The 20586-nt window shown below is 37.7% G+C and overlaps 1 protein-coding gene across 1 annotated transcript; it reads right to left on the bottom strand.

The window, feature by feature from the left end:
• Window positions 1-4296: 4296 nt before the first annotated feature.
• Window positions 4297-12605, bottom strand: LOC149845360 (putative methyltransferase PMT12). The gene is made up of 9 exons (XM_089997584.1): window positions 11982-12605; window positions 10366-10509; window positions 9992-10262; window positions 7804-7902; window positions 7341-7500; window positions 6306-6560; window positions 5975-6097; window positions 5823-5900; window positions 4297-4606 (listed from the first exon to the last, which is right to left on the bottom strand). The coding sequence occupies exons 1-9, from the start codon at window positions 12414-12416 to the stop codon at window positions 4399-4401; spliced, it is 1773 nt and encodes a 590-aa protein (XP_089853710.1). The 5' UTR covers window positions 12417-12605; the 3' UTR covers window positions 4297-4398.
• Window positions 12606-20586: the final 7981 nt, after the last annotated feature.

Here is a 20586-nt window from a genome sequence, read left to right as displayed (position 1 = left end):
GATAAAGGTTGGGTGGATGAAATGAAAAAGTGCAACTGGAGTATTGTGCGATCATAGAATGCCATTACGGTTGAAGAAAAAAAATTTATAGGACGACAATTAGGCCCGCTTTACTATATGGTACGGAATGTTGGGCTGCCAAGAGACATCATATTCAAAAAATTAGTGTAGTTGAGATGTGTATGCTTAAATGGATGTGTGGAAATAAAATAAAAGATAAGATTCGAAACGAGGAGATATGTAAGAAGGTAGGCATTGCATCCATTGAAAATAAGATAAGAGAGAATTGTTTACGGTGGTTTGGACATATTCGGCGAAGGCCTAATGATGCTCCAGTTAGAAGGATGGAGAAATGGGAAAATATATTAGTTAAAAGAGGTCGGGGTAGGCCTAAGAAGACTTGGATGGAGATGATATGAAAGGATATGAATGCTTTGAACCTCACCGAGGACATGGCATTGGATATAAATAATTGGAGGAGAAGGATTCATGTGGAATACCCAGAATGATTTTCTTTTTTGGTTCATATCGCTGACCCCAATTGTTTTGGGATGAAGGTGCTGTTGTTGTTGTTGTAAGCAAAGATAAAATTTTCTTGGAAGATCAGTTGCTTGGGTTTGTATTGGTTCCAATTTCTATGGTGGTTGCTGCAAATGGTGGACTAAGTCAGGAGTTCTCACTCTCTTCAATAGACCTCTTCCATTCTCGAGCAGGTTTTGTCCAATTATCGCTTGCTTACAGTGGCCATTCACATGATGTCATGGTGACTACCACATCTAGCACAACTCTAGTTTTTGTTATAACAGATGAGAGGTTGCTTGATTCACAAACCAACAATTTTGTTTCAAGAGATTACAGTAAGATGAAATTTTCAGATCTGCAAGTTTCGAAAGAGAATGACTGCATGGTTTCTGAGTATTTGTTATGGCACACAATAATTTGGTTTCAGAGAGCTCAGAGCTCTCAGACCTTTACCAATTTGAGCAATGAGAATCATGTTGACTCTGATATTGACAGCCATGAGATGCAGAAAAAAACAGTGAGGTTAGCGACATGAGGAACAATTCTGCAGTTGGGTTGCCCGAGAACACCTTAGTTCAATATGTGATCAATATAAACCTTGAGCCAAAACAATCAATTGTGCAGCAGCAGATAATTGATATGTACATAAAGAGTATGCAAGAATTCAGTTTGAGATTCATGGTGCTTTTCTGTTACTTGTGAAAACTTAAGCAGTTAAGAATAAATTAAATAAGCCCAAATTTGATGACAAAATGATGCTTGAATCACAATTACTATTATGTTGTTCATCAGGATCATCCTTATCCTGCTATTCATGAAGTGCTTTGACCATTTTTAAGGCCAAACTAGCTTGAGAAAATATAGGTGTTGGGAAGAAGTAATCTTGGAAAGACTGCTATTACAGGATCACACTTCATCTACTAGTGTGAGGAAATTTTGATTTGGCCACTATTATATCACAATAATATTAGCAAAAAGATTTGCTGAGAATTTGAAAATTTTGATTTTCTTGGGGAAATCACTATTCTTTTTAAATAGTAGAAATATCAAATTTGAAAAGGTTGTAAGCTTTTTTTTTTGTCTATTGGCCTGATTAGCCCTATTTAATCCTCAATCGGCCTGATTCAAGCTTAATCGACCTTCTTTATTTTTTCTACACGTTTTTGTCTATTGATTATGTTCAGAAACCAATTTAAACAACATTGGTTTATAGCAAAATGGATCGAATCCTTCTATGCTACTATGGCATATGGCAAAGTAGTTTATGAAGTTTAAGGCTTTGAGATAGATGATGAGACTCTGAGTTTGGATCACCAACCATCAGTGGGCTTTAACATGAACTGCTGCTGCTTGGGCAAACCTTTTGTTCTCATTTTTTTTGCATATTCTGATAGGGTTGGCTGCCCCCAATAATAAAATAAAGCAAGTGACTATGCCATTATCTTTGAGTCTGATGTCAGTTTCTTGGAGTTTCTAGGAACAAAAATTTGTTGTTTCCTTGAATATTGACTTAAATAATGGGTCACATCTCTTTTTATATTGATTGAGCCTTAACTTTTGGCTTTATGCCTAATACCTGACTGTCAATACCAAGTCTAGCGTTTTTAGCTCAAGGCATGAAGTGGCTCGATTTTGCCCAACCCATGGATAGCCTATTTTGCTTATCAAAACCCAATCTAATTGTTAAGCGGATCATGCTTGCTTTAGTGAATCTCAAGTAATCAAATTCGGATTCAATCATATATCTAACCCAAACCCAATCCTGAGTTGAAAATCCAATCCATTGCATACCAAATCCCACCCATAAGTTTTTGCATGTTTTGGTATTTAAATCCAATTCAAGATCCATATTCGGGTCAAAAATCCATATTCAAGGTAAAAATCCATGATTTTAGACATAGTTTCGTAATTGGATTCATATCTGGGTTAAAATCCACAATAAACTTGTTAAAATATGTAAACAGGTAAGTAGATCGGGTCATATGATCCAAAACAAAGTAATCCAACCCAGCATCCATGATTTTAGACATACATTTTCATATGTTTCTGTATCTGAATCCAATTCGAGATCCATATTTGGATCAAAAATTCATATTCAAGGCAAAAAATCATGATTTTCGACACAGTTTCGTAATTGGATCTATATCCAGGCTAAACATCCATAATAAACTTGTTAAAACATGTAAAATGGTGTACGGATCGGGTCATACGATCCAAAATAAAGTAATCCGCCCTATTATCCATTATTGTCCAAGTTGTCTGAACATCATCATCAAACAACGAACATTTGGAACATAGTATTTGAGTACGGTCCAAACAAACGTTGGACTTGGTGCAATTGTTACATAACGAACAGAACCAATGTTCTGTTCCATTATTTTTGTTCATTTCGTCCAACCCTGGACAAGTCATCAAACATACTCTTAGAGAACACTTTTTTGGTTATCCATTCAAGTTGGAGTTGGTGGACTCTTGGTTCTTGATTGAAGAGTCTTTGAATCTTTACTGTCATGCTTAATTGTCCTGTTCTTTCGATGCACTGCAGGCACAAGCCTTTACTGATGAAAATTATTTTCAGCCTTCCTGTCACTTGCTTTCCTGCCTGCCTTGTTAGAAATTGTTGTTCTAGAGACACTTGCTCCTTTAGTTTTATGGTGTATTTAATGGAGGGTGCTGTTGTTACCATATTTTTCTCTCTGGTTGCTGAGGTGCTCTTGAGTTCTTGAAATACTTGTGTCTGGAATTTCAGGACTTCCTTTTCTTTCTCGAATTTAGTTAGAATTCTATGCAAAACTTCACTAACAAATTTTTTTTTCTCTATCTTCTGCTGTCCCTTTTGTTTTCTGGTTTTGCTGGAAAAATATTGGTTGTGAAAACGATTCTCTTGGTGGTTTGGTCTTTTGCGGGTTTGATGTCAACTTACCGTGCAGATAATGAGTATTGCCTTCTCTCTGATATGGGCCAAGGTTTCCGGATCTTTGTCAGCATCATCTCCCAATTGGAAGACGCAATCAACTAATTGCAAGAACGGCACGGCTTTGGATTGATAATATGCAAGATTATGAGCATGACTGTTATTTTTCCATTTATCGAAGTGCATTGCGGGAACAGGTTAGATTTTGAGCATGACTCTTACTTTTTCGATTGATCGAAGCATTGCACGAGCAGGTTAGATCTAGGAGCCAGCAACAGGCCTGCCCAGCATATTTCTTGGACAGACTGAACGGTCCATCAATGGGCTGCATATCTCAGTCACCCAGACAGGCAAAAGGATTGACTTGGTGTAAACCCTGTTTAGACCAAGCCAAGGATCAAACCTGGCCCAGGCCCTCACCAGATGTAAACTTCTTAAAATCTTGTTCAGATATTGGATCTTGCTTGGGTCTTGTTTACAAACTTCCAAACCATGCCTGGTCCGTTTACTTTTCAGACCTTGAGTCGGGTCCAATTAGCTAGTTGGACCTACTTTACTAAGCCTAATTTTAAAAGAAAATTTAGACCGTTTCCATTCTAGAGGTGGCAAAAAAGCTTGATTTGTATGTTTTGGAATTCATCCTTTATTATCCCGATTTATTTATTTATTTATTTTGAAAGGCAAGCTGGGGTTAGGCAGACCCCTACCAGTTATACAACGATACCATTGGGATTTGAACTTGCAACGTCCCAACACAAAGTGACTTTCACTAAATGTTCCTACCAGACAAGCGGAACCACCGTTGGTCTCATTTAAGACTCTTTGCTCAAGGATAGTTGAACCACAATGAACACAGAGAATGGACTGACCAAGGGACAGTCAGCAAAAAATGGATCCAGGCCATCCCATCTATTTTCTGTCATATTTAATTAACAAGATCCCAGGGAACTCTGGGTCAGTAATCAGAAATGTAGGAACAATTTTTGGCAAATCAAAACAGTTGATTCTCCATATAATCCTTCGTGAGTTACTACCATTACCGTTTTCCAGCCAATCTGCTTTGCTAGCACTTCAACCTGGGCAAGGATGGAAGGCGTGTCCCTGATGTACACCTGTCCCTCGGGGCGCAAGATCCTATCCATTTCGAGAAGAATCACTATCATCTCACACCTGGAGGAACCAATGAAGGAAAAGCCATTGTGAGTCTAAATCCCCAAAGGCAAAAGCTAATACCATCATCATCATCATTATATGCAGCAACAGCAGCAGAGAAGATACCAACTTCTACTGCTCATATGATTAGTGACTACAAAAATAGTTATACATCAACTATTGACATAAAACAGTTAGCTACACAAGTGAAATAAATGAACAGCCTGATCGTTAATTGGATTACTTGGTCAATCTTCAATTCTGGCAGAGAGCACAGAGAGGAATGCAGAAACAAGAACCTTCTGATGGAGACAAGAAACCGAAATCCTTGTCCAAATTAGCAGATAACTGCAGTGCCTTTTTTAGTTAACATTTACTACCAGAACAAAAAGGATTAAGCAAAAGGGTAGATTAGGGGCCTGTTTGTGACCTTTAAGCAGTCACCAATATTAAATATTGGCAGTTTCTTCACAAAGCGATTACTCAGAGAGAAAAAAGAAGCGGGTTTAGAGGACTTGATAAGCTCTCTCTCTCTCTCTCTCTCTCTCTCTCTCTCTCTCTCTCTCTCACACACACACACACACACATACACACCAGTGCTTTTGTGTGTGTATGTGAGTTAAGATGCAACATTTTCAAAATAGGTGATTTTTTTAAAACATCATGTTTTCTCGGCATAATATTGGCCATGAAAAATAGTGTTAAAATCATTATATTTTCAAACATATCGGCAGTACTTTGTTCCTGTGGTTCATACCCATATTGAATTCATGGTTTGCACATCAAGGGCATGAGTCGCATAACACTTTGCAAATGTATCTTTTGAGAAAATGTTTCACTGCATTTAGATATAAAACTTATCATGATGAAAAATCAACATGGCTTCTAAATTCTAATATAAATATGCCAGAAGTACCAGCCATGTGAAATCCTCATGAGGACTTCGCAAACCATCTCTAGCATACCTTAAAAGTTTCACAATCCAACATGGATAAAAAAATGGAACTGGTTCTTTAACAACTTACATAAGCAAGCAACCACTATACGTGAGGGTGTTCATAATTAAAATTTTAATCTTGTCATGTCATGAAATGAACATAAACAATACGATGGTAGATTGATTAACTAACCATGTTTCAATTTCTTTTAAAAACTTATCCATGGAAAGAACATATTAATGTAAGTATTTATCTTTTATAATTCAAGAGAGAACTCCTATGAATAACTAAATTACCTCTTATACTCAGAAGAGAAAACTCCAGCAGCATGGATAAGATCATAAGTTCGCGGATATGTATCAAAGGGCTCACACCTATTCACAGAACAAATGTCAAACTCAAAGCCAAGAAATGTCCTGGCAAGCATACATGAGAAGGAGAAGGATACCAATCATGAATTGCACCAATGAATCCTTGATCATAAATTATAGGAAGCGTGTTAGGCCCACTTATAGGAATCACATTCATCACCCAACAGTTTATGCCTTTCTGATATAATGCTGCTGCAAATCTGTAACACAAAAGATGAAGCTGAGAGAGAGACACTTGCAAAATTTGCATATAATAGCACTAACTCAAGATGCATGCAACAAACTCTTATAAGCTTAACATGATTATGGATCAAATACATATATTTTTTAAGCATTGAAAATTTTTCCATGTCAAAATTACATCCTAGTGACTCTTAAACTGTGAAGTAGAAAAGGAAAAGCATATACCCGCCAAAGCCTGCCCTCATGTCCATCACATTGCGAAACTTTAAATTTTTCCATCCAAGCTTGTTAAAATAGCCATTCACAACCAGCGTCCAATATCGTGCTTCAGTTTTGAACGACATAGCTTTTGATACATGTGTTTCTAGGTCCACATCATTCAACCGGTTTGGTAAACGAGTATAACTGTATAGGTTAGTTGAAGAGGTGGCATCAACATGCTCAGGCAATGGAGAAATGCAGTTTTTCAACTCCACATGCCTGAAAAACATTCACTAAATAAATTGAACAAATTCGACAGGGGGCACACGACAAAAGCAACATATTTAGTCACTTTTCATGGTATAGTGCAACAAAGAAAAATGCTACTAGCCTACTAATGCATAATTCATAATATAGTACTGGAAAACACTTATAAATGTGCATGAACAAAAAAGCATTTAAACGATGATACTTAATAATCATCAGCTATAGTGTTTTCTCCTCCTGTACATTCCATGACAAACCACAGCAGATAATTGAAGGAAACTAGTGCATTAGATCTACTCAGTCAACCAACATTTTGTCATTCAAACTGCAAGTTCCTTTCAATTCTCATAGAATGACAGTTATCCGTGCAAAAAAGAGCAAAAGTATTTTAGACAACAAAGAAACACTATCCCTTACTAATTCTATAAAAATCAGGAATGATTTTTTATGTAACAGAAAGCAAACGTTCTCAGTAGCTATTTTCCTAATCACTCATAATGAAGCTCTAAAAAAAATGATATTAGGGCATTGACTAGTAATGGCCAGAGTGAACTACATTATTGTCGTAAATGGATGAGATATGATCAAAACTGGTTTCTTGCATTGCAAAAAGTTGCTTTTGCAAATATTTGCATGCCTGTACATTTTAAAGCGTCAATAAGTTGGTGTCTTTGTGCGTGAATGTGTGCATGCATGTGTGAGTGCTAAAGTGCAAACCACAAAGTGTTAACAAATATAAGTACATGTGTACAACCTTGTGAAACAACTTTATCTTTTAAAAGCGAGACCTACCATACATCATCCTGGTTATCCAATGGGTCACATAGTGGTGGCTGTGCACCTGCTCCTCTATTCATGTAGCAACTATTGTTGAAAGGCTTCTTCCAGAATGAGATGTTTTCTAGCTTCTCAACAAGTGACCAGCATATCTGGCCAGTTATATGGCTCATATCTGCATAAGGGTTAAATGGTGCAACTAAATGTTATGGCAATTTGGTAGCATTTTGATTAAACAAAAAAGGCAGAAAAGGATGATGAATAATCCAATGAACTGAAAACAGTGAAATATGCGCAACGTGAAAACTGGAGATTATTACATCTGATGATGGTTGACCTTTCACAGTGAAGTACCTAAGAGCTAAAAAGGAAATATGTTTCACTTCTAAATAACTAAAAAAAAAATGGTGTCACATTCAAACATTACACAGATCTCGTGAGACACGTGATGAAATTTGTACCACATAGAGAAATATACCACTCCAGAAATTTCTCTCCTTCAGTGGGAACTCCACCTCTAGAACAAAATAACCTCCAGCCCTCAACATCCTATTAGCTTCAAGAAGCATAATGCCACCTTCACCACAGTAAAACATGGTTAGTTTTTAAAATCTGCAGATGTGTGCATGCGCACACACACAAAATCATGTCAACTACGACAATTAAGCCTAAAAAACAAGAAAACAAACTGTTCTACCAAAAAAATAGCTAGTAAGATGGCCAAGGCACTTCATTGATTGAAAATATTAGACATCATTATGTAGTGGCACTATTTGTAAAATTGTAATATCTCATGTGCATTAGTGTATTTATGTACTAAGTAGTGGCAAACACGTAATGTATTAGAAAACCATATTTTGTAATTAACTTTATAAGGGCTGTTTTAATAAATAAAAATTTATATGTCTATCCCCTCACATGAGAGAACCATCAGGAGACATGTCTGCTACTTCTCAACCTTCTTCCTTCTTATACAGGTTATCCACGATAATTATGGTATTAGAGTCATAATCTATTGCTGGCATTCTGATCATGGAGTCATGTGACCCACATCTCAGGTTTGTTATTTTCTTGGCTTTCTTTAATTCTTTTCCTTCTTTCCAATTTTATTATTCTCCTCTTAGTATCTTGTTTCTCTCCGTCACTTTTCTTTATCCTTTTTATCTTCATCAAGTTTCTTTTGCTTATTCCTTTCTGGTCATCTATTTATTCCCGATGCAATTCCTTCCCTCTCCCCCCCCACCTTCCACCTTCCTCCTTTTTGTTTCTTTTTTCTAGTTTATATTTCTTTTCTTGCAGCAACCTGGTCTTGTTATTTACTTGCTGATTCATTATTCACATGATATTAATAAAACAAAGCAAAGAATCCACAAAAATCGCATTACTTTGCTCCATTTTCTAACTTCACATCCAATCTGTTTTGAGTTTATTCCAATCTCAGATAAGAATATACTTTCCTTTTTTCTTTTTTTGGATAGCTAGGGAGAAAATTGACAATTTTCTGTTCACTGAAAGGTACAATCAATTGACCCACGCCCTATTTGCGGCATTCATTGTTGTGAAAGCCCAGGTCCCCCTTGCCCACCAAGAAGTAGACCCAGCCTTGTCCTTGTGGCAAGGATGCACATCTCAGGTTTTGAACTCATGAAATCTCTTCATCTTGGGACTTAATTAGCCACCCCCCAGCCAAATAAGCAGAGCCCTTATGGGCAAACAAATTGGGTTTCCCACTATCACTATGTGCTTCCTGTAACACTGCCCCATTCGAACCCAGACCCAACCAATTGCCAAATTACTAAAATTGCAGAAGGGGGATAACACATCCTATGCCCACAACTATTGGGAGATTTAGAAATGAAACAAAAAGAGAAAAAAAGGAAAGGCACATGAATTCAAAAGGAAAAGTCATGTTTTGAAGCTTATAGAGAATACTCACTTCTTGAACATCAAATATCAAATTCTATGTGATAAAGGCAGGCCTGAAATTTGGGTTGTTTCCAAATTACATCTGACATCTACAATTTAAATACCAAGAATACTTTGATAATGAGATTTCAAAACTGGAAGTGGGGATGAACTAGAAAATTGTGTATGACTGTTTTCCTTAGCAGTGGGAAGATTTTAGCAACTTATGGTTAGTGAAAAAATCCATGGCATCATGCTTCAACAAAGACTTCATCAAGAAGTTATGCTTTAGTAATAGCCTGCAAACTTCATGCCTATATTTACAGCAAATCTTATAGAAAGATCATCAATTTTTGAAAGGTCAATAAAGGAATGAACTACATAGCCCAGGCATTTGCAAAATCATAGTTCTGTACTAATAAAATGAGATTTGCAAGTCTTCCACACATCTCTCATCAGGGAAAAAAAATTCTTCCATACATCTAAAACATCAAGAATCAATGCATACTTCCAGTAATTCTCTCAGCAAATAATACTCATAAGTTAGAACCTGAACAAACTACTCGCAAGCTTAAGTAATTTTAAAATCATATTCCCAGTTAGAAGCCTACTAATGATGATAAACATAAAAGTAAGTAGGATAGGAAGAGTAGAAATCTCAATCACCAAAACCAGTGGGGCAAAAAAGCTGCACAATCTTAATCGCAAACAAATAGTAACTTCAGAAAACACAGTTGAAGGAGATCTGATTAATGGCATACCATCATGGGCCCAATCAATATTGCACTTCAAACAGTATATCAAATCAAAAGCTTCACTGGGATATGGAAGCCTATGTGCCCCAAAATCTGCAAGCATAGCAGGAATACCACGCTCAAGAGCAAGCTGCACTTGTTTTTTATGCATGTCCCTTGTTGCTATAAAGAGGTTGTTCACATTGTGAGAAAGGAGTGCAGCACCAACTCCACTGAAACCAGATTCAATTTCAAGAGCTGCTTTGATGTGCACACCAAGCATTGCATCAGGAACTGTCTGAGTAGGATAAAACAAATACTTTCAGAACTCCAAAATAAAAATAAAGATGATTGCTTGATGAGGAGAGATCAACTTAATCAAAAAATCGACACCAAGATACCTTGGTCAGATTATATAAAAACTGTAGCAGAAAATGTTCTTTTCCATGCTCCAACAGCTTAATTTTCTCTCCCTCTGGAACAACGAATTTTTGGCTGACTGCATACCTTATCAGCCCTGACAGTGGGAAATTTCCTATCCATACCTGTCTAACATTTCTATTAGACAAATATACATTTTTTAATATAAACACATTTGAATTGAATACAGAAAAAAAAAATCTTGAACAACTTGCTAAGCTTAAAACCAAGTCCGCTATAGTGATGCCCAGCCACATCTAAAAGAATGACTATACTTATCCCTACCGAGTAGGCGAGTACCATCCCTTATTCTTTTCATAATTCCTGAAGTAATTTTGTAACTCCAACATGGAATCACTGCAGTGCATCAGTGGATTAAACTTTAGACTGCATAAGGAGTATCACCACTCATAAAGTATAGGGACAAGTGCCCAATCAAGACTTGTTACTAGCTTTACTTGATATAATTAGCACATGAATCGTTGGCATAGAGGTTGCAAAAAATTACCTAGCGATAGGAGAATCAAAATTAATGAGATGAACAATACATAAGACTCTAACAGGATGAATCATTCAATTCACATGGCCATAGTCAAATGGCTTGACCAACCAAATCAGCACAAATTATTGCGCATCTGTGAACCAATTTGGTTAGTTCCAGCGTATCCACCAATGCTTTACCATACCCATATCCATGTTACTGCTACAGTATGATTCACGTTATCATCTCATTGTTGCACACATTCAAATAAGAAGCAGATCAGGAAGTGGTCTATGACACTGTCTTAATTACTAAGAAAACCATTATAACCCCACCATCCAGCATAAACAGACTTCATATTACATTTTACTATTATACCTCTATCTAGATAAGATGGAAATCTATGACTGTGAAAAGAGATCAAGTGATCTACGCGATCATGTCAATCACCTTCTCCACCAATCTGGTCGGAGAGTGCCTCTGTGTAACCCATGTTCTGTTAGATGTGGACCCCAACACTCTCCAACGAGATTGGTGGAAAAGGTGATCAAGGTGATCGCCTCGATCACCAGATTGTTTCCTGATTAATCAATAGAAATGTCAATTTGGAATAAAGGGTTCACAAATTAAAGAAAGTCATCGACGGATTTGGGGTTTATTTCTCATAGCAGATTATAGCAGGGTTTATTCAAACACACAGTTTTCGACTTTCTGCCCCACTGCGCTGGCTTGTTCAAATTACAGCAATAATTTCCTCTTTGAATGAATCAAACGTGACAGGGCTAAACTAGGCAGCCATCTCTACGCTACAATTGGTGTTTTCATGTTCGAAAGGGACCAAAGAAAGAAAACATGTCTAAAGAATCAGCACAAAAAAAAAGCTCCTTAAAAACGGAAATGATCAACATGATCCTATACTGTGATTCTGCTCATGGTTAAGCAATTCGCACCGAAATTCCCATAGCAAGAAAGAGAAAAGAGTGGAAGATAAGAAACACAATTTCACGATAGTCCATAAACGATTCACCAACGATGTTAATCTTCTCCTTCCATTATCTAGACAGATAAACAGCAAAATTCACTAAAGCCAACAGATAAAAGAAACTCACGCATTACCTCGTTCAAGCTCTCCGGCCACAGCACCGGCTTCCGATAACTCCTCGGAGCCGGAACCAAGCAGAACCACAAATCACTCTCATCCGGACAAACCCGCCCAAGCCGGCCACCCTTTCCGGGCAGCAAAACGCTCCGAATCTTATCGAAATCGTCGCGGCACGGCACGTAATTCTCCATATGGGGCGAGCAGAGCTCGATTCCCGCCCCTCCGCCCGGCACCGAGAACGACGAATTCCCGGTCTCCTCGAAGAAGCGACTCACCGCTCCATCGGTGCCGTTAGAAAGAGAGAACCCGGCGTCGCCGATGCCGCCGGTGAACGCGAAGAACAATTCCTGAGACTCTAGACTCTTCCAGAAGGTCCCCACGAAGAAGCAGCCGATTCCGAACATGAAGATCCCCAGATACACCAATTTCCTCATCGTTTCTTCCTTCATCCTTACGCCACCAAATCAGACAGAATTCCAAAACCCTAAACCCCTGAACCGAACGATCGACTCGACAGCTCCGAAAAATCGATCAAATTTTGGGAATTCGGCATCGGAATCTCTCTTAAAAGGGTGAAATTAGGGTTCAGACCGTTCTCGAGATCGACGATAAGGGAACCAGAAAGAAAAAATAAAAAATCCCACATCTGAATAAATTGATTGGAGAAGAAGGAAACGAGGAAGAAGACCAGATGACTAAATTAATTAATTAGTAAAAATTTGACTTTTGGATGGCGGTTTACCAGAGGAAGAGGGAACGGCGCATAGGAAGGAAGGTGGCCGCCATCGCAATCAAAGGGACCCTTCCAGCCAGGGAAAGACTGAACAATCGCTTAAATCCTCGGATTTGTCTTCCGACCGATCACAGAAGCGTTATTAAGTGGGGCCCGCAGTCTCAATATTTTTGGCCGTTCAGGTGAAACATCTGGATGGCTTGAGCCAGTCCACGTAAAGGTAAAAATGTGGAGCAACTCTAGCCATTGATTGATTGATTGATTGGATGGCAATGTCATGGGATCCGTAACCAATAACCATTAATTAATGCTGTCGGGTGCGATTTTTGAGAACATAAGCGATGATTTAGGGTATCATCTTATCTGCCTCAGATTTCATAGTTCCCGCGGGCGCCAAATGTTTTGTGTTTTGTTGGTGATTTTGACCGTTAGAGAATCCAAATGTCAGATGTAAACGGGACGGATTCGGTTATCACAATCCGACTTATTTTGGATCCGTTTTAGCCTGAGTTGGATTCGGATTTGGAGTCGTAATGTGATATCTGGTATCACCCCAACCTAGGGATGTAAACCAAGTTGGATTCGGATCAGATCTGGCTAATAACATATGTCACTAATTGGATCGATGTTGGCTGAACGGATTTGAATTCGGATTTGGATGGTGAAAAGCTCATACTAGATCCTCTTTTTTACATGTAAATGTATGGATTCGGTATCCGTCAAACTCAGATATTTTTTGGATTCGGTTGCAAAAAATCAAAACCATGTCCACGTCCCATGCATTATCATCCGATATGGTTTTGGCTTACCAAATGAAACTAACCAGAATCAAATTCAGTAGGATATGGGATAAAATCTGATTCATTGGCGTCCCTACTCCAATCATATTGGACTCTCAATTACGAAATGTATACGTGTCCAGGTCCGACCCAAATCTGTCCAAATTGTCGATTTTCATCATATTCAAACCAAACTATTGAAGTAAAAGTAATTAGGCAGGGAACATGTTTTTGAAAGTTTTAAAGTTGGATGTCTGGTTTTCTTTACAAACCTTTTCTTGCCTGAAATGGGGCCGGGTAGGGATGTGAACGGGTAGAAACCCGGTAGGATCTAGGCATTACTAAGTCCAACTTAATCGCATTTAATCGGATCAGAATTCAGATTCAATGTCCGATGGTAATCAGCTGAAACCAAATCCAGATCCGACTTGTTTATATCTGACATTTACATGTAATAGGATTCAGATTTTAGTCAGATTCGAACTCTGAGAGCTTACCTCGGCTTATACATGAGTGACGCCCATGAGATTTGAACCTAAACCGCCTGTCAAACGGCCTAGGCTCCATCCTACTATGCCAAACCCATTGGGTCACCGTACTTGCATTTCTAGTGCCCCATTTGTTGGGTCATGCCTTGCCATACACTCTATTGACTCTTCCTTCTGTTGAGATGGAGTGCAAATTAGGTCATATTGTGCATAACAAATCGTCGGTCACATTATTCAACCTCTAGAGCATTGCACTTGGAAACCGTGAGATTGAGGTCTGCTACTAACATCGAGATATACGGTGGGGATTGAACAGAGTCTTGACCTCTACGGTAATCCATCAGTGGTCACCCTGATGCCGTTCATCCATGGTTGGACTCTGCATTTCGTAGATGGACCCTGTTTTTTTTTTTTTAGAGCCGTTGATCTGCATCTAGTGCTTTCAAGGCCCTGTTTGGAAACTACACATCCCACAGGTAACCTGAGTGAAACTAGAGAATACCCAGCACTAAAGTCGCTTGAGATGTAAAACGAACCAGCACTCACACAGAAGAAATAAAACACAAGAAGGAAATTGCACAGTCACACAGCGATATAATGTGGTTCGGTGTAAACCTACGTCCACGATGATATCCTCTATTCTATCTCACGAATAGAGGTTCTCTCTTAATCTATTTATATGTGTTACATTGAGAGTTCAATATAGCTAACATGATACGAGGACAAGAAGTCCTGGTTTTAGCATCCTTATTATTAGGTTTTGATAAAACCGTCTGAGCACTGGATGATTTGTACACTCTTCTCTCAATCGAATTATCGATATCTTCATCGAGGACATTTGCTCTATCTTGTTCTTCATCAGGACTCTTAGAAGCCGTTTCCTTCAACTGGACTCTGATGGAACTCTCTAGAATCATAACTCCAACAAGACGGGTGCAATTTTAAGAAATAATGGAACTGACGACTCTTGTTTCATGTTTCACTTCGTACCAGTTACCAAGTACTACACCAGTTCTCAACACTCTTTCTTAGTTTTAGTTTCAGCTTTTCAACTGCATTCCAAACTGCCGCATAAGTGGATGCGGTAAATCCTCAGCTGAATCGTTCCACTTATAACAAACATATTTGCGTCCCCAGCTGCCACATACTGGTAGTTTCCAAATGCAAGCAGGTTATATGTCCCCCCTTCGAAGATGGTCGTTAGCCACAGTGCGTGTTCGGAGGGTCCCAATGACCGCCATGTATATAAGCTCGCAGGGCTCGTATCCCCGTATGTGCCTGCATCACTTAGCATCATTATTCGGTGCAATTGCAAAGACATAAGTACCCTTTTCCGTCATTCTTTCCATGAAACGATGGTTCAAGAAAATAACAAAAATGTCCTCCATTCAAAAAAAAAAAAATGACGATTCTAAAATGATGTTAACTATATAAAGTCCAAACGTTCTGTTTTCGCCTTAATCAGTAAAATTTTGCACCATATGTTGTAACAAGAGCTCTCTTTGACGACACAAACTTTGTTGTCATCTCTTGCCACCAGAGTAGCAGTTGTATCATCTTATGTTGTCGTCGGATCATCCTTTGTCATCGTTTGCGCTGGATTACCATTTGTCATCGTCTGCTGCCACTGGAGCACCCTTTTTCGTCATCTGTTGCCGCCAGAGCATCCTTTGTCGTCGTCTGCGCAGTGGCAGCATCGTTGTCACCATTGGTTGTGTCTACCTTCTGGGTGTTTATCCTCCACTGTCGGATTACTAAAGTTTTGTTATACAAACAAATTGATTTGTAAATATGAATGCTAAATCTTACAACTTGTTTTACTATTTAGGCTAAATAGCACCTAATTTCATATTGAAACAAATCAATTTGTACCTAATCACCTTCTGGGTGTCGAAAAACAGTTAGCACGATTTATTCTTATGAAGGCCAAACATTTCAACGATGTGTACTTATGAAGGCTAAATTTTTACAATGATTTATATGTTTGATGCAGCAACGATTTAATGAAACTAACACGATTTGTACTTAAGTTTGATAAATCGTACAACAATGTATATGTATGAAGCCAAACGTTACAATGATACATACTTATGAAGGTTGTGATTTATACAACGATTTGTAAGTTTGAAGCAGCAACTATTTATACATTTAAAGCACTAGCAATGTGTATTTATGAAGTTACCTCAATTTGTACTTAAGTTTGCTAAATCTTACAATGATGTTTACTTGTGAAGCCAAATATTGCGACGATTTATAATGTTGGTGATTGTGTAACGAATGGGATCATTTGTATTATTATATACTTGGAGAGGTGGTTGTAACATATAATGATGCAGTTAAATTTATGTGTTATGCAGGTTAGCAATGTCTAAAGCTCTTCAGACAAGAAATAACCCTTTGTTCTATGAGATGAATATTAGAGAAGTTATCCGTCAGTCCTATCTATATGAGTGTTATTAAAGGTACCAAAATATAATAAAGATTGAGAATGATAAAGATAGGGAGAAAGCATTAGAATTGTATTATGTGGAGGATTATCCATCAGATATTGAGGCTGAAGACTAAAGGAAGAATGAGAAAGAACTAAAGATGAAGAAGAAGAAGAAGGATGACAAAAAAAAGAAAAGGCAAAGGAAGAAGGAGGAGGAGAATGAAAAGCAAAGGCAAAGGAAGAAGGCAAAGGAAGAAGAAGGAGGAGGAGAATGAAAGGTAAAAAAAGAATAAGGAGGAGGAGAGGGAAAGGCAAAAAAAGAATAAGGAGGAGGAGAGGAAAAGGCAATTGAAGAAGAAGGAGAAGCGGGAAGAGAAGGAAAGGCAACTGATAAAGCAGTAATATTTTGAAAAACAAAGGAGGATAAGGCAAATGAAGAAGGAGGCAGAGGAGAGGGAAAGGCAAAAAAAGAATAAGGAGGAGGAGAGGGAAAGGCAATTGAAGAAGAAGAAGAAGTAAGAAGAAAAGGAAAGGCAAATGATGAAGATGAAAGATGAAAGACAAAGGAAGAAACATCAGTATGGGGAAGAGAAGAAAATACAAAAGAAGGAGAAGGACAAGGAAGAGAAAGAAAGGCAAAGGAAAGAGAAGAAGGATAAGGAAGAGAAGTAAAGGCAAAGGAAGAAGAAGGAGGACAAGGAAGATAAGGAAAGAGAAAAGATGAAGCAGGAGGACGAAGAGAAGGTAAGGGAAAGGAAAAAACAGGAGGAGGAAGAGAAGGAAAGGGAAATGAAGAAAGAAATTGAAAAACAGAGGATGGAGGTGATGGAGCGAAGGACGGAAGAAGTAGAAAAGCAGTGGGAGGTGACGGAGCAACAAGAAAGGCAGAGGATGGAGGGAGAGGATGAAGAGGAAAAAATTATGACCAAGGTATGTAAATTGATCTTGTCTGTCACGATTTACTGTGATAGGTATTACTGTGATAGTGATTACTATGTATAGCGATTATTATGATAGTGATTACTGTGATAGCGATTACTGTGAACGATTTACTGTAATAGGTATTACTATGTATAACGATTATTGTAATATCGATTATTATGTATATTGATTACTGTGTTAGCGATTACTGTGATAGTGTGTGTGCAATGATTATTATTTATAGCGATTATTGTTATAACTGATATGAATAATATGTTATTTTGTGTTACAAGGAGGTCAGAAGAGAAGTAGAGCACCAGGTGAAAAGCTCGAAGGGCGATGTCAGTGGCCTGTAGTTCTGTCGTGGTATGGACAGCTGAGTGAATATCAGAAGGATCGATTACAAAATATACACTTTGGTGGCCTTCTGAACCAGCATTATTTTGAAACGTGCTGGAACACTATGAGCCACCTGGTAAATAAGTGTAATCATCAGACGAACACATTCCAGTTTGATTCTTTTGATATCACCATGACCCTAGAAGATGTGGCATGGATTACTGGCCTTAAGTGCCATGACAGTGTTGTCCTATTACGAGATTCAAACTATAACACAAGGGAAAAGTGCACGACCCTTGTAGGAATATCGATGGACGACTGGAGTCAATGTATTTCTGGTAGAAGCAATTATATATCGATAAAAGTTTCTTCTTTCAGTAATAAATGGGAAGGTTGGTCTGCTACATGTGCATCTGAAAGAGCTGACCAAGAGTTGTGTGGCTTCCTTCTTTATTTTTTTGGTCTTACTTTATTTTTTGATTGTTCTGGTTCGAGAATAAGTTACTTGTGGTTGTAGTACTTGAAAAACTTAGATGAAGTTGACAACTATGCATGGAGTGCTGCTATGCTCGCACACTTGTACAATCAACTTTACCGTGTGAGTAAGGGTACGAAAATTGTCAAGGAGTTTTGGCCATTTGTTCAAGTATTTGTTTATTACATATTTAGTACTTGTAGACTAAGCTCATTGAAGGTTGTAGTGTTACAAATATATTGTTTTATAGGCATGGGCGTGGGAGCATATTGTCGCATTGCGTCCTCAGTGTGGCCCTGAGATTTATGGTTTTCCAAAGATCGATCGGTCGGCTAGAATAAATGTCAAGGAGGATAATGCTAAGTTCATTTTAGATGGTCTGCAACTAAATGAGGTAAATGGTTTAAAATTGTTTACAATCGGTTCAGCATTTATCATTCAGTAGTATAAATCGTTGAAATATTTAGCATTTTTAAGTAATCATCACTGCAGCATTTTATCTTTGTTAGTACAAATCGTTATCACTTTAGCATTTATCTTTTAGTACTGTAAATCATAGTAATCGTTTGCATTCTTAGTAACAGTCATTGTAATATATTTAGCACTCGTTATTATAAATAATTTTAATATTTAGCATTCATTAGCATGAATAATTGTCTATACCTAAACCATAATCTCCAATATACAGGTTGTGTGGCGATTGTATGGAGATGGGGAGGATGAGGACCAAGAGCTTATTGTTGAGGGTGTGAGACTGTCTAACTACGATATTTGGTTGTTTAGCAATTAAGCAGAGTTGCAGCATGGTAGTCGAGTTCTCCTACAATCTGACTTGGGGCAGTCCATCCCAAAGAAGCCTATAGAAGTGAGAAGGAACATAAATAGTGGTAGGGCCAGGAACGTGAATTGGCATGAATGCTACAAGAAACAATTGAATAGCTAGAACAAAGGAGGCGTTTGTGCCATAGCGTATGATTATAAAGAACGATAATATGATCTCGACTATTTCCAAAAATATTGGAAACCCATGCGTCAAAATCTGGAGATTGAGAATATTGGGAACCCATACCTCCCTCCTGTCCCCCATCATGTCACATCCCAGCAGAGAAAACTCATCCATCGTCTTCCTCCGGCTACAACAATGATTACTTCAATAACAGTACATGATGAAGAGCGAACACAACTCATAAAAGAGAACGTAGTCTTTGGCACAAGGTTTGAGATATTGGAGAGAGAGAATAAGGACTTACGAAAGGAGGTGAACAATTTGAAGAGACAAATATAGTCACTGGTAGAGATGATGACCAATGTTTATAATAAGATCGAGGGAACCAAGAGGCCACTGAAGATAGAAAATCCACCAAAAAAAAAGAGATGATTTGTATGTCAAAGTCCATATAAGTCATCAAGTGTCACTGAATAAACGATAGTGATTCTTTTTATCCCGTTAATTATTTATTGTAATTTTATAATTCTTTGTTGTAATTCTATAATTATTTTTTGTAACATGACATTCTTTAATTGTTTAATTCTTTTTTTAATAATTGTAACACACAAGTGCCACTGAACAGATCGGTGTAATGTTCGGCCTTCATAAATAAAAGTGATCGCATTTGTTTTTTATAAGAGATCACAATTGACTTGCAATCAGTTGTATATAAAAGATCGTGATTTGTTTTTTATAGAAGGTGTTCTATCACGATTTGTACAACCATCCCACCTAAACCCATCAAATAATCAAGACAAATCTGTTTGAATATCCTATTGCGATTTTTCTTCATGAGCTTTGTCCTAGGGAACAATACGTTTCATCGTGATTTACACAATGACATTCGAAAATGGCGGAAAAGAAAAATAAACAAATTGACACGATGTTTAGACTTAGTAAAGAACAAATCAAGTTAACTTGATCGATACAAACGTCATTGTGTATATCGCTCTGGGACAATATCTGGTATAATGATTCAGATACAATACATGTACAACGATTTGTCTTATCGCGAATTACATAATGACTGATAAAAAGCGAAAAGTAGAAAGAAAAAATTATTGAAGGTTATAGTTTTACTAATATATTGATTTTGTAGACCTGGGCGTGGGAGCATATTGTGGCGTTGCGGCATAAGTGTGGCCCTGCGATTTGTGGTTTTCCAAAGATCGACTGGTGGTCTAGAATTAATGTAAAGCAAGATAATGCTAAGGTCATTTTAGATAGTCTACAATTAAATGAGGTAAATGGTTTAAAATTATTTACAATCATTTCATCATTTATCATTTAGTAGTATAATTCATTGAAATGTTTAGCATTCTTAAGTAATCATCCCTGCAAGATTTTGTCTTCGTTAGTACAAATCGTTATCGCTTTAGCATTTATCTTTCAGTATTGCAAATCGTTGTAATCGTTTTCATTCTTAAGTAATGATGGTTGCAAGATTTTGTATTTCTTAGTACAA

The sequence above is a fragment of the Nuphar pumila genome, chromosome 2, assembly GCF_984573655.1.
Source record: "Nuphar pumila chromosome 2, dmNupPumi1.hap1.1, whole genome shotgun sequence".
Classification (NCBI taxonomy): Eukaryota; Viridiplantae; Streptophyta; class Magnoliopsida; order Nymphaeales; family Nymphaeaceae; genus Nuphar; species Nuphar pumila.
Note: the sequence above shows the minus strand (reverse complement) of the source record. Positions and strands in the feature narration are given on the sequence as shown.